This window comes from Botrytis byssoidea (genome assembly GCF_014898295.1).
Source record: "Botrytis byssoidea strain MUCL 94 chromosome Unknown BBYS_017, whole genome shotgun sequence".
In the NCBI taxonomy this organism is placed as follows: domain Eukaryota; kingdom Fungi; phylum Ascomycota; class Leotiomycetes; order Helotiales; family Sclerotiniaceae; genus Botrytis; species Botrytis byssoidea.
This window is the reverse complement of record NW_024065858.1, coordinates 427,112-440,001: the sequence shown is the minus strand read 5'-3', so window position 1 is coordinate 440,001 and position 12,890 is coordinate 427,112. Positions and strand designations below refer to the sequence as shown.

At 44.0% G+C, this 12,890-nt stretch overlaps 5 protein-coding genes across 5 annotated transcripts; 3 read left to right on the top strand and 2 right to left on the bottom strand.

The window, feature by feature from the left end:
- Positions 1-59: 59 nt before the first annotated feature.
- EAE97_008200 (uncharacterized protein) lies at positions 60-2,111 on the bottom strand (the record flags this gene model as incomplete). The annotated part of the gene is made up of 1 exon (XM_038878714.1): positions 60-2,111. The coding sequence occupies one exon, from the start codon at positions 2,109-2,111 to the stop codon at positions 60-62; it is 2,052 nt and encodes a 683-aa protein (XP_038730394.1).
- A 149-nt stretch (positions 2,112-2,260) lies between these two features.
- Positions 2,261-3,724, bottom strand: EAE97_008199 (uncharacterized protein). The gene is made up of 2 exons (XM_038878713.1): positions 3,353-3,724; positions 2,261-3,278 (listed from the first exon to the last, which is right to left on the bottom strand). Exons 1-2 carry the CDS (start codon positions 3,545-3,547, stop codon positions 2,604-2,606), a joined length of 870 nt encoding a protein of 289 aa, XP_038730393.1. The 5' UTR covers positions 3,548-3,724; the 3' UTR covers positions 2,261-2,603.
- A 208-nt stretch (positions 3,725-3,932) lies between these two features.
- Positions 3,933-6,839, top strand: EAE97_008198 (uncharacterized protein). The gene is made up of 6 exons (XM_038878712.1): positions 3,933-4,436; positions 4,489-5,298; positions 5,361-5,433; positions 5,486-5,750; positions 5,807-5,919; positions 5,971-6,839. Exons 1-6 carry the CDS (start codon positions 4,167-4,169, stop codon positions 6,648-6,650), a joined length of 2,211 nt encoding a protein of 736 aa, XP_038730392.1. The 5' UTR covers positions 3,933-4,166; the 3' UTR covers positions 6,651-6,839.
- Positions 6,840-9,084: 2,245 nt separating this feature from the next.
- EAE97_008197 (uncharacterized protein) lies at positions 9,085-9,709 on the top strand (the record flags this gene model as incomplete). Its single annotated transcript, XM_038878711.1, has 3 exons — positions 9,085-9,113; positions 9,138-9,452; positions 9,547-9,709. 3 exons carry the CDS (start codon positions 9,085-9,087, stop codon positions 9,707-9,709), a joined length of 507 nt encoding a protein of 168 aa, XP_038730391.1.
- A 908-nt stretch (positions 9,710-10,617) lies between these two features.
- EAE97_008196 (uncharacterized protein) lies at positions 10,618-12,632 on the top strand (the record flags this gene model as incomplete). Its single annotated transcript, XM_038878710.1, has 2 exons — positions 10,618-11,348; positions 11,396-12,632. 2 exons carry the CDS (start codon positions 10,618-10,620, stop codon positions 12,630-12,632), a joined length of 1,968 nt encoding a protein of 655 aa, XP_038730390.1.
- Between the last annotated feature and the right edge of the window lie 258 nt (positions 12,633-12,890).

The window sequence follows — 12,890 nt, the reverse complement described above, 5'->3', positions numbered from 1 at the left end:
GATGACACATTTGTAACCTTCGACTGTCGTCACAAATTAATCCTCGAATATGCCCGTTGCTACCCAGTACATCTTTCCCATGGCTCTCTCCATTCTAAGCCTACACCTTTGAAAACAGCCATTTCCTTCTTTCTCAATACTTCAATCATATCTTGTTCCATTCTCCCTTTCATATCACCATTCTCCTTTCCACCCCTCTTACTATCTCCATGCGCCAATCCCTCTACCTCCACACCCCTTTCCAAATCAACCCATTCCCCCGTTCCCCGCTCCCGAATCCCACTACTATCAAACCTCCAATTCTTCTTCTTCTTACAATACTTCCTCAAATCCCTTTGAAACGTCGTTCCACCAGACCACCCAATAATAGCCGTCCCCGCTGTCTTCCACGGCGTAATGATAATATCCACTCTGCGATGCGGGTTTGGATTTTTGAGTTTCTTGCTCTCTCCCCCCTCTTTTCCTTTCTCTTCCTCAACCTGAAAATTGATATCCTGCCAAACCACCAACGCCTTATCCAAACTATCAAACCCCGTTTTTCGCGCTTGATCTTTCTTCCAACCCAAATCTACAGGCCATTGCCCTCTCTCGCTATTCTTCATCGACTCAAGCAGAATATTCGTAATCCATCCCTGTTCTTCCAATCTCCACGTTAACGCCGGGAGGAATCCTAGCGTGCGACTCTCATCCGGATGCGTAAGCATAATATCCACATCTCCGCTTTCTGCTTTCCCTCTCCGATACCCCCCTACAATAACCATCTGATAGCCGGGATCTATCTCACGCGCTTCGGAAAGAATTATGGAGCCGATGGCTTCGACTTCGGAGCGGGGGATTGTGGAGTTAAATTCCTCGTAATATTTGAGTCCAACTTTTTGGACTGGTTTGAGATCGTTCCAGCCTTCGACTACGATATCGTCGAGGTCTTTCCAGTTTCTCTGATCGTGAAATTCGCGCGCGGTGATGTCGGCTACGCCCCAGATGTTGTAAAAGGTCTTTAGAACTTGCATGCGGGGATTCTGTTCGAAGTCGAGAACTTCGTCTGTGGTTCCTGTGTTGAGGAATTGATGGAGGAGATTTGCGATCTTTTGGTCACACCCCGGAAGACGGATAATTTCCTTGGGTGAGCGGAGGGGGTATGGGTAAGCTGCTATGGAGGCGATAGAAGTGCTATAGGCGCGAACACCGATGGGGTCGCCGTCTAGGAGACGTTTTAGCTTAATGGTTTTGAGTTGGTTGATGAAGGGATCGTTGGGAGAGATCAAGGGGGTAGGTCTTTCGCAAGAGTAAATTGTTTTGAGATACTCTGGTAACGGGGGGAAATGTGATGGGTCGTCATGTTCGGAAGTGGATTCTGTGAGGAGGGTGGGTCTGGTAAGTGGTTTGATTGATTGTGGCTGTCGATAATGGGGACTGTATTTGTGATTAGGAGAGCCCCCTGAATCGGCTGCTGCGCGAGTAAGGAGATCTGAGGGGAGAGATTTCGGTGGCTCCGTTACTCGTCGTCCTTCGTATATGAGGTATTTGTCTATGGGAAGCAACACTCCTTCTTTGATTGAATCGAAATACCAATCAATCTTCAAAACCTTGAAAGTATTCTGCACATTGAAGTTGTCTGGAACATTGCCAATATTTCGACCATAACCACTTCCAACAGGAGCAGGAGAACTTTTCCCATCAGCTGACTTCAACCTTTTCCTAGCCATCTCCCCTTTCTCCTCTTCCTCTTCCTCGGATTCAGTTTCATCTTCATCAGAACTAAGCTCGATAACCTCATTCCCGTTATCATTCAGAATACTCCTTCGCTCCTTCTTTCCACCCCCAGCTTTCCTCTTCCTCCCCACCTCCTCCTTCACCCCAGCATCCACTTCCCCTAACTTTGCTATCGCTCCTCCAACATTCGTGACGTCAACCGTCATGAATTTCAATTTCCTCAATTCAAATTCCACTCTCGCCTTCGTAGGAATCCTTGTGAGTCCCACTTCGGCTTCTCGAATTGTATATCGCAAAGCACCGTATTCATCCAATCCATCTTCTAGTTCTCTGATTTCTTTATCGCCAAGAAGAAACTTGAATAGATAGCTTGGGGGAAATCGGATTGTTGAGGACATCTTTTTGAATTGTGGTTAATCAAAAGCTTTGAGTGTGTTTTGTAAATTCGAGGAGTCTTGACAATTTATAGTTTGATGGTGGCTCTCAAGTACGACCATCAAGTGAATGGCCAGAACAACTATTCATTGAGTTGTCTTTTAGGATGAAAATGAATACAGTGCATGAGAGAAAGTGAATTGATTCAACTAGATTTTATTGTACGGTGCAATGACGTTACAAAGGATGCGAACTGCTAGCTTTCATAATAGTGAATCATGTAATGTGACCAGAACAGCTAGAGCTTAGCTAGGTAGGTAGGTAAGCCCTTCATAATAAAGTAGCCAAGACATCTCAAATTTATTAGAATAATATTAAAACATTATAAAAGGAAGTTTTGTCATCCCAATTAACGTGATGAGCTATTCACATAAACAAAAAACTTGTGAAGATAAGGTTCATGAGGGGTATTAGATGAATCCTAGAATGTGAAATGCGGGAAAAGCTTCATTCGCTTATAATCTGTTGGCTACCCACCTCCACCAAGCATCAACTGATCCACCATCAGATCCAATTATATTACCACCCGCTACTTCAACAGAGATGTTGAACTCCTCCATTTGTGAAAACTTGAAGTCGGTAGAACCCATTTCTCCAAGCCATTCATCTTTATCTTCGTCCTCCTCTGTAGACATCCCCGAATCAAGTAAACCTCTCGATCGCGAGACTCGAACTTTGGTAATTTCTCTTTCCAGGCTACTTTTGACTAATGCGGCTGGAAGAGCAGTGAATAGATCCATCTTGTTGGCAGCAATGAGTATTGGTAGTTCTTGAGGTGTTTTTGTGGTAGTTTTTCCATCCATGAGCTTTTGCATGAGGAGCAGTAAATCGTGTAGATAATCGGCAGCCTCTCTTAAACCCTCATCTCCAGCTCCCAATGTAGTAGCATCGACTTGAAATATTACACCTCGAAGATTTTGAGCAGTTGAGAGCTGTTCGAATGCATGGTGTCGCAGTTTTCCATGCCCAGGAGTATCGATTAGGAGGAATTTCTTGTGAACTTGATTGGTAGGATCATTGACGGAACGATATTTATTTGAGGCAGCTACTGTATCGACCGGTAGAGAACATTCGGCAGATGAAATTGTTTGAGAAGTATGAGTAGTTGCAGGTTTGTTCTCTCGTTCAAACTGTAATCGGTTATTAGTATTTGTGATGGCTACTCACCTCATGCGACCAATGCGTCTTCGATTGAATTACTTACAAGAGTAAGAAGTGCTGTTTTCCCTGCGCCGCTTGGTCCAATCAGCACAATAGAGGGTAAAGATGTGAAACCAGTTGCGCGAAATACTACAGAGTGGAGGAATATCGGTATCGAGAGGACTAGGATAATTGTGATGATCAAGCCCAAAGGCGAGGGGTTCATAAGAGTATGAATCCAATCCTGTGAAGAAGACATGACCAATTGGAGAGGAATTTTGTTATTCAGAAACTTGAGGATCGACGACTTTTATCAAGTACCGCAGACTTGAGGTTGAGGTACATATAAAAGAAAGGCTCCACGTTTACAATGGGGTCATATTGCAAGTGGTCTTTTTCCTTATGGTGGTGTTGTTCTTTCACGAGGCTATGGAAATTATTTTATGGTGACGGATACGTCGTATGTACATGTAAATTAGGAATTTAGGGGGTTCCACATGCTGAGCTGTGCTAAGAAAATTGACTTTACCCCTGTCACCGCTTCCATAACAAGGCAAGCCAGATACCAAAATAAAGTACCAACGGATACTCAGCCTTGTATGCACTCTAGTTGGGAAAGGAAAGGAAAGGAAAGGTTACCATTCCATGTAAGCAGGAATATAATTTCAATCCAAGGCCACGGAGAATACAACTAGTCAGCTCTTTCAATGATAAAACTCCGCCCTCGCTGTGTTTCTCCTTGATCATTGACTTCTTTGCTTTACTATATTCTTATGTATATGTTGCCATAACGTTCACGATTGACATCCTACGTATCGTAATCGACTTCATTCCCTCGACACCTCGAACACTCTCAATCCGGTTTCACTGGTCCCGATATGGCTCTCGGAGACTCGAAACCCTCCTCTGGAACGGAATCTTCGAAGAAAAATGCTCCAATAATGCCGAGTGGAAAGTCAAATGTCGTGGCGCCGACTCTCAGTGATGATAATCATGTAGAGCTTGGGGATATGACACCTCCAGAACAGCCTGCAGCGGATATAATGCAGCTTGCTCGGATAGGAGACATTCAAGCGGTAGAAAAGTTATTCGATGATGGCACATTTGATGCTACCTATAGTGACGGCGAGGGCATAACACCTTTACATGTTCGCCTCGATTTCCACTGTGCAAGATTTCCTCGCTAATATGTTCATGCAGTGGGCGGCTATCAACAATCAGTATGCCATGTGCCAGTTTCTCTTGAAAGCGGGCGCAGACGTGAATAAGAAAGGAGGAGAGTCTGTAGCTACACCAGCAATGTGGGCTGCTCAAAGATGCCATTATTATATCGTTCACCTATTACTTGAAAATGGCGCTGATCCTCTGATCACGGATGTCCAAGGATACAACATTCTCCACCTGGCTACATTTGAGGGGAATATATTCCTCCTCGTTCTTCTTCTACATCAAAACATTAATGTCGACGTGCTTGACAGCCAGCGACATACTTGTTTAATGTGGGCGGCGTATAAGGGATTACCGAGTTGCGTAGATTTGTTCTTGAGATGGGGTGCTGATATTCATGCCACGGATGAAACTGGATTCACTGCATTACATTGGGCTTTGGTAAAGGGATCTCAGGGATGCATACAAAAGTTGATTGAATACGGAGCGGATAGATTTGCCGAAACCTCGACTGGCAAAACCCCAGCCATCACAGCCCAGGAGATGAAGACGGAAAGAATTTGGCACAAAGCTCTTACAGAGTGTGGCTACGATGAGGATGCCAAGCCGGTTCTTATCAGCTTTCCCATGTCATCATGGCTGTTGAAGGATAAACGCGCATTCATGAACAAGTTCTTCTTTTTATGGCCATTTCTAATTCTTTGGACGATGATCATGATCAGTAGTCAAATGGTAATATTTATTGGTGTGCCTATGGCGTTGTTCTTTGGGTATTCATTGCAATGGTTAGCTCAGCAGGTATTGGAGTACGCGCCGTCAGATATGAAGCATTTACATAAAACGGTATGTCTAAAAGACTTTCTACAATAGTCTCAAGAGCAGCATTGATGATTATGTAATTTTAGCCTTGGCTTGCAGGAATCTTTTCTGCTACCTTATTTTGGGTTGGTGTTAGATGGATGACAACTTTGTTACCAGGTTTGTAACCGAGAATCCGTTTTGTCATGAGAGTCTATACTGACAATGTTAGCTACCTATGACACTTACCCGCTCTCTAATCTCTTGTTTCTCGCCTTTTACAGTCTCACTGGATATTTCTACTTTTGTTCAATGGTCTACGAGCCAGGTCATGTTCCAAAGCTGGGTGGTTTAACCCAGCAAAAGGCTGTAATTGATGAATTATTGAGTGTGTGGAAGTTTGACGAGCAAAATTTCTGTGTTCATTGCATGGTTCGCCAACCTCTGAGAAGCAAGCATTGCAGAAGATGCAACCGATGCGTAGCAAAGCATGACCAGTAAGCTCATTTTATACACCTTTCTCTTGAAAAAGATTGCTAACATGGCGACCTAGTCATTGTCCTTGGATCAACAACTGTGTTGGTGTCAATAATCATAGACATTTCTTCCTCTATCTCGTATGCTTGGAACTCGGAATTATCTTCTTAGTTAGAGTTGCGATCGGATGTGAGTGTCAATTTGATATTTTTCATGGAATCAATGCTAATCGAGATTAAGACTTTGAAGGCTTCGTTGGAAAGGGCGAGCAGGAGTGCAACTTTCTTTCACCTACACTATGCGGGATTGTCAATTCGGATTCTTATACTTTAGTGTTGGTATTATGGGCAATCTTGCAACTGACATGGGTTACTATGCTACTGTTCGTCCAATTGATTCAGATCTCAAGAGCCATGACCACTTGGGAAAACATGCGCGGTACACACGCCGGAGGAAAAACTTCCCAGGCCATTACCAATGCTCTCACCACTGGCGCTACATCAAGATCAGGCGGTCAAGTCGGAAATGCTGGACTTGGTCCTGATCCCGCTTTACCACCAACCCACGCACCAGACGGCCACGGCCATCATCACGCTCATAAAGCCGGCTGTTTCGCACAGTGGAAGAAAATCCTCGGTGTGGACACATTTGTTGAAACTGCTTTCCATGGCTACGAAGGAAGCAAAAACCGACGCCGGGCACCTCAAAATCCCTTCTCCCGGGGTTGCATTGGAAACTGTAAAGATTTCTGGTGTGATCCAGCGCCACTTTTTGGGAAGAGAGAAAATGGTGCGGCGATGTTGGGTGGTCAGGTAGTCAATTATACAAAAATGTATGAGACGCCTTCGAGAATGGAGATGAGGAGGGGCGGAGATGATGGTGGAGCTTATGAGAGTGTGGCAGCCGATGAGGCGGTTTAAATGAGATGATATGATTTTGGGGATTAGATGAAGGACATTACTGTGTCTGTGGAGGGAGAACAGTTTATGATTCATGAATATATTTTTATTGGTTGCGGAGTTGTTCATTGAGAATTCTCATGTGATGAGTGAAATACACCGTTGTGTAGACGTCAGAAAGGACTATTGGTGCTGAGATAAGTAATCCGTTAATCGTGTTCGCAACAGATTCACATACCTCCTTACTAGAAGTCTTGACAAAAAAAGTAAAACAAGCAGCACTTTCTGCCCCAGTATTCTTCTATCAGAAGTGGCATTATTAAGCATATTCATGTTAAGTGATATGATTATCTTGATAAGCATTTCTAATTCGTAACTTCTATCCAGCAAAGCCCCTTAATTAGCGAAAATCCACTCCATCAGCCGAATATCCAGGGTCATGATTCATGAAATTTTTGATTAAATTCGATATACAAGTACCGTGCGAAGTATTCTTTCACACCATTCGTACGATTACCAAACCAGCGAGGATTAATAATTTAGGTTCATTATGGACTGAGCTTGCGAAAAACTTCAAAATCGTTTAATTCAGTAAATGCCGTGAAATTAATTCTGTTAAATACTGCCGACTCCAGGGCTATCTTAAAGCGTTTGATCCATGCCATGCAAAAGCGCGCTAATTGACCCTAGAATTATCTATGCACCCTTGCTAGCTTTTGTACGTATTCGATAGGAGAATGCGGTTTTTGGTCGTTTGGGATAGGGATACGAAATACGCATTGATTAGTCATCTGGTGATATTTTGATCGTCAATTCATGAGCTGTGGGGAATAGGGAATAGGATAGATATATGGAATTTGAATTTGTGGATCTGTAGTTTTGGTAGGAGAGGGAGAAGCCTGGGTGTGGTGATGTAGGGGAGGATTGTTTAGGGGGTTTATATTTGTAGAGAGGGTTGTGGATTGGTTGGGTGGATTGTTTAATGTTGTATGTTGTGTGAAGACTGAAATGCATGAATATATTCTATTCTTCTGTGTATAGCTTTGGAATGCACAGGGGTGGAGATGTTGTTGACTTCCAACTTGGTTCTCTGTGATGGAATCAACACATTGGAAGCGTACTGCTATCTTCCTTATCAATCTTTCAACCATACTCCTTTTTTGTTATTAATAAATCCTCCTAAGCTACGCTCTTCTCTCCTATCTCATTACTCCCCTCCAATGATCTCAATCTTCCTAAATTTGTCATTAATTATAATTGCTCTTTATTATTATCATGCTTCTATTCCTCTAAACTAGCCATCTGTGTTTAAGATTCTCACATTGCGTTTGTTCTTTCTGGACAATAGTCAGCCAGGCCATTATCTTCAACTGCGACCAAATTTCCCCCAAGACAGCATCTGACGGGAGAGCCGTTCCTCCCCTGATAGATTTATCTAGCTTCGTCTTCACTAATCTCCCAGGTTTTGCCATCTTCTATGTAGAACTATACTACTCGGTAGCTATTACTCGTCAGGAAATCATGGCCTCGTCATCGTAAGCCCTGTGTGTGAAACCAGTATAATTCGAATCCACAGTCGTGGAGAGTGAAGAAGATGCGAATATTTTGTCATTACTTCTTGTTGGCCCAGGATGAAGAATGCAATTCCAATGCCGTTTGAAAAGTTCCTAGTCATAGGCTTTTAAGAGCCAGCCCAGACGTTTTATCAAAAATCTGCAACTGTGCAAATGAGACTGGCATCGATGAACTCGATATATTCACTGAGAATGATTGTCATGGGATTAAGGGCAGAGGGCAGAACTCTAACTTCTGGGACGGTCAGTCTTTTTGATAGAAATGGCCTCAGGATTTAATGATGGATCCTCCAAGAAAGAACGAGTGCCAATTGGTTGCAGAGGTTGAAGAAAAGTACATGTATCCACAATCATGTAATTGTTGTAGGTGTCTGGTGAGCTATACTATTCCAAGAATTCTTAGGTCCCATCGCATAACACGAGGCTGTTGTCAAAACTGCGAAGATGTAGAATAGTGTCTTCCCATAGTCTCAATTCGAATATCAAATGGACTTAAAGCCAAGGATTCGAGATGTGCATGACAGGATCATTGAAGTTGCAGTATCAAAGGGAAGTGTGATTTTACGGGTGTAATGCGCGACACGACAGATTGATTCAAAACACATATATGATTGATTCAATGAGAATTCTGTGTCTTTAGGCCCAGCTATACATTGAAATCTTGATTTCTAGGTCCAAAATGAAGAACCATTCATTGCAGTTCTCAAACTTTGCGTTGCTGTAAATCTTGACCCACAGGCGAAACTGAAGCCGGAACTTGAGTACGGGATGTTTTACACTGGAATGTGTGAATCACATAATGCCAATAATATCACACAAAAGTGGATAAGTACGCACTTCCTGAATTTCCTTTTGAGTTCGTTGTTCCTTGCTATGATTTAATGGAATGGGCACTCATCGACGACATTGAGTGAGACAACTAAACATTAGTAAGAGAAGCCCGATGCTTCTTGGCGATACTGAAGACGGAATTCGACTTTTTCTGTGATACGCTGTTGCGATTAGCTGTTGATCAGCTGGATGTCGTCTTGGAAGAGGTTATTAGCGAGGAAGTTCCTACGGAGATGGGTTCCTCCAACGGAATTAAAGCTGGCAAATATACTGGTATACTATCAGATGACAAATTTTGGTTGTCATACCAAGGAAGGATCACCCAACAGTGGAAGGGAAAAAACATTGACCGAGAGCATATAATCGCAGAACTATCGCCACCCAGTATACCCAAAGAACACTACACAAATATGGCCCAGTGTAGAGGGTTGAGAATAACCATCCCGATCATGCTCCTCTAACTTCTCTTCAAATTCCTCTGGACTCTCGATCATTTCATAACCGTCAAATAGTCGCGACGAAACGCAAGCTGCCGCTGCCCAGATTGCCTTTCAGGCCCTACCTAAGCATTTTAAGAATGTAAACACTCGCTGCTCTGAAGAAGAGCAAGTGGCAGCACCCATGAAGTGTTATCGGAAGGACCGTAAGATGCAGAATTTTGACCTTCGGTATTAAAAGATGTAGAAGCAGAGTGAAAACACACAAGAAAACATAACCGTATGCTCCTTTAGAGCCGAAAAGGATAAGCTCCTAAAGTTTCCTGCACGAATCTCTTTGTGGGCTTCGAGTTTGGATTTACCTATTTTCATTGTGATCCTCAATTTCATTTCGAGATCCCAGCCGATTTGAATCTCTCAACTCGTTTGAATGCTTCATGCCACTTCAATATCTCAGTGCAATTGGATCTATCTGCTGAATCTAATGTTTCAACTCGGTAGAATCATCAAATGATTGTAGTCTTTGAGTTGACTAGAATCTTCCAACCCATCGGAAAGACTCGGCCCTTTGGGCATTCAGTTCATTTGATAGAGCATTTTGATTGCACTGCTTTGCCTGAACATTCTGAATATACTGCTATACCAAACATACTGTGGTGAAATAAGCCGCGCTTTAGAATAAAAATAACAAAACGCTCAATTTAACTAGGTTTAACACCAATAGCCACTGATGGTTAAGCCTAAGCTGGGACATTAAAAAGTGTTTCTGAGGATTTGAGGCTTGTGACAGTTCAGGTATCCGATGGTACCATTAAAATGATGGTAACTTGTACTTGACGACGCTTTCATGATATGGCAGAGCCTGCGAGGTCACTTGATGGTCAAACCCGACTTGGAATATCGAAAGGCTCCTGGGTATTATCTGTACTCTCCAGAGAATTGTGTGTCGAATATGGCTCTGTGTCGCGTGCAGTACTACGTAGATTAACAAAGCGGTGAAATTCTGCCACACTAACAGGCGATCGATGTCGGTTATTTTTTAAGTCCACCTCCCTCCTTGCACCCCACTACCCCAAGCTGTTGACACCATCTCCATACTGCATGGCTACAGTATTACCCTACATTCATCAATTCTAACACCAAACAATGGCCAGCCATACCGCCACCCTCAGCGCTCTTCTTCGCGATTCCTCAATTACTGACCATAATGAAATACTCAAAGCTGCCAATGACGTATTAAAGAGTTCTAAACTCGACCCCAATGCCTTACATACCCGCGGCGTCGCCCTCCTTAAACTCGACCGATACGACGATGCACTAAAAGCGCTCGATGATGGTGGAGATAGACTGGCGTCTCAATGTATTTTGGAGCGCGCTTATGCTCTGTATAAGACAGGCAAATTGGCAGATGCAGCGAAAGTTTGTGAAGGAGGTAATAGTAGGGGTTTGAAACATGTTGCTGCGCAAGTCGCATATCGCGCCGAGAGATTTGCGGATGCTGAGGAGCTTTACAAACAACTCGCAGAAAGTGTGGGAGCTGGAGATGAAGTAATGGATCTGAGGATCAATGGACTGGCTGTCGATGTGCAATTAGCGTGGCAGGGCGAGAGAAGTGAACTGAAGAGCAAAAACAACGATTTCGAGGCATTCGAGACGGCGTATAATGTTGCATGCGGGTATATCGCAAAGGGAGATTATAACAAGGGAAGTTTCCTGTTGAAGCGGGCAAGGGATCTGTGTGAGGCTCTGGACGAATTAAGTGATGATGAAAAGAGAGCAGAAGTCTTGCCTATCATGGTACAACAGGCATTTGTGCTGACGAAGTTGGGTAAAATTGAAGAGGCCAAGTCATTAATCAAGATGATTAATCTTGCTGAGTATGTATGCCAAACACTTTTACTGAGCTTGAAGCTGACCCCTACAGTGTACCAGAACCTCAAACCAAAATTATTGCACAAAATAATGTACTAGCTACATCGACCGAAATTGATAACCCATACCTTTTGAAACGAGTTTTCGACTCAGTACCCAACTTATCGCATCGAGAGAAGCATTTCGAGCATCAAGCGAACATTCTGGAACGAAATCATTACACAGTTGAGTTACAGGCGTTAAAATATGAGGGCGTAGCGAAATCTACATTAAAAAAGATCTTGTCCTCTTCATCACCATCTATCTCACCATCAATCAACGGCCTCTCGGTTCTCAACGCTGCAGCCCATGCCGAAGACAAAACCGGAAAAGCCGCTTTGAAACAAACTCTGTCACTTTTTGAGAAGCGACCAAATGACGTTGGATTGATCCTTACCATTGTTCAACTTTACGTATCGACGGACAATCCTGCCCCTGCAATTGCCCTCCTGGTAGCATTTTTCAAGCGCCTAGAAGAGTCTACCACTCCTTCAGATCAAGATGTACGATTTGCACCAGGACTAGTAGCCCTTCTCATCTCCCTCTATCGATCCACCGGCCAAAAGACCCCTATAAGACCCGAGCTCGAAAGAGCCGCTTCATACTGGCGACAGAAATCCAAACCTTCCCCATCCCTCTTCCACGCAGCAGGTATCTACCTCCTCGAATCTTCCAAACCCGAAGATGCCAAAGCAGCAGGCGCAATCTTCTCCTCCCTCCGCTCTCAAGATCCCACAGACCGCGTCGCAATCGCCGGTTGCATTGCTTCATACGCATCTTCCGATTTCGCCCAAATCTCCTCAGACATCGACACGCTCACCCCCATCCCCAAACTCATCTCTGGCATCAATGCCGAAGATCTCGAATCCTCGGGCATCCCAACCTTGACACCCAAAAGCACATCTGCTCCATCCACCGAATCATCCAAGAAACGCGCGCTCGATGACAAGGAAAGAGAAAACGGGAACGAAGACCCGACGAAAAAGCAAAAGACGATGGGAACGCGCAAATCAAAATTACCCAAAGATTTCGAGGAGGGCAAGACAATGGATCCCGAGAGGTGGTTACCGCTCAAGGATCGCAGCTCCTACAGACCGAAAGGTAAAAAGGGAAAGAAGAAGGCGTTGGATGCGACGCAGGGAGGCGTCGTGAGAGAAGATGCGCTGGAGGGTGTCGAGGCGTCCGGGAGCAAGGTTGTAACGGGTGGAAGTGGAGGCGCAAAGGGGAAGAAGAAGAAGGGCAAGAGGTAGAGGGATAGAGGGGAAGGGAATGGAATGGAAGCCGCGGGCTTGGAGATTGAAATTGGTAGATGTAGATGTAGATGTAGATGTACTGTGCTGCTGGGAGAATGTGGATGTGGCAGGCAGGCAGGCAGGCAGGCAGGCAGGATTGAATGGATTGAATGGAAGGGAATGCATATACATCTCATTTCATGTAATGTAATATATGTAATGTACGTAATGCACTTACCTGCTCCCTATAATCCAATTCAATCCAATCCAATCCAA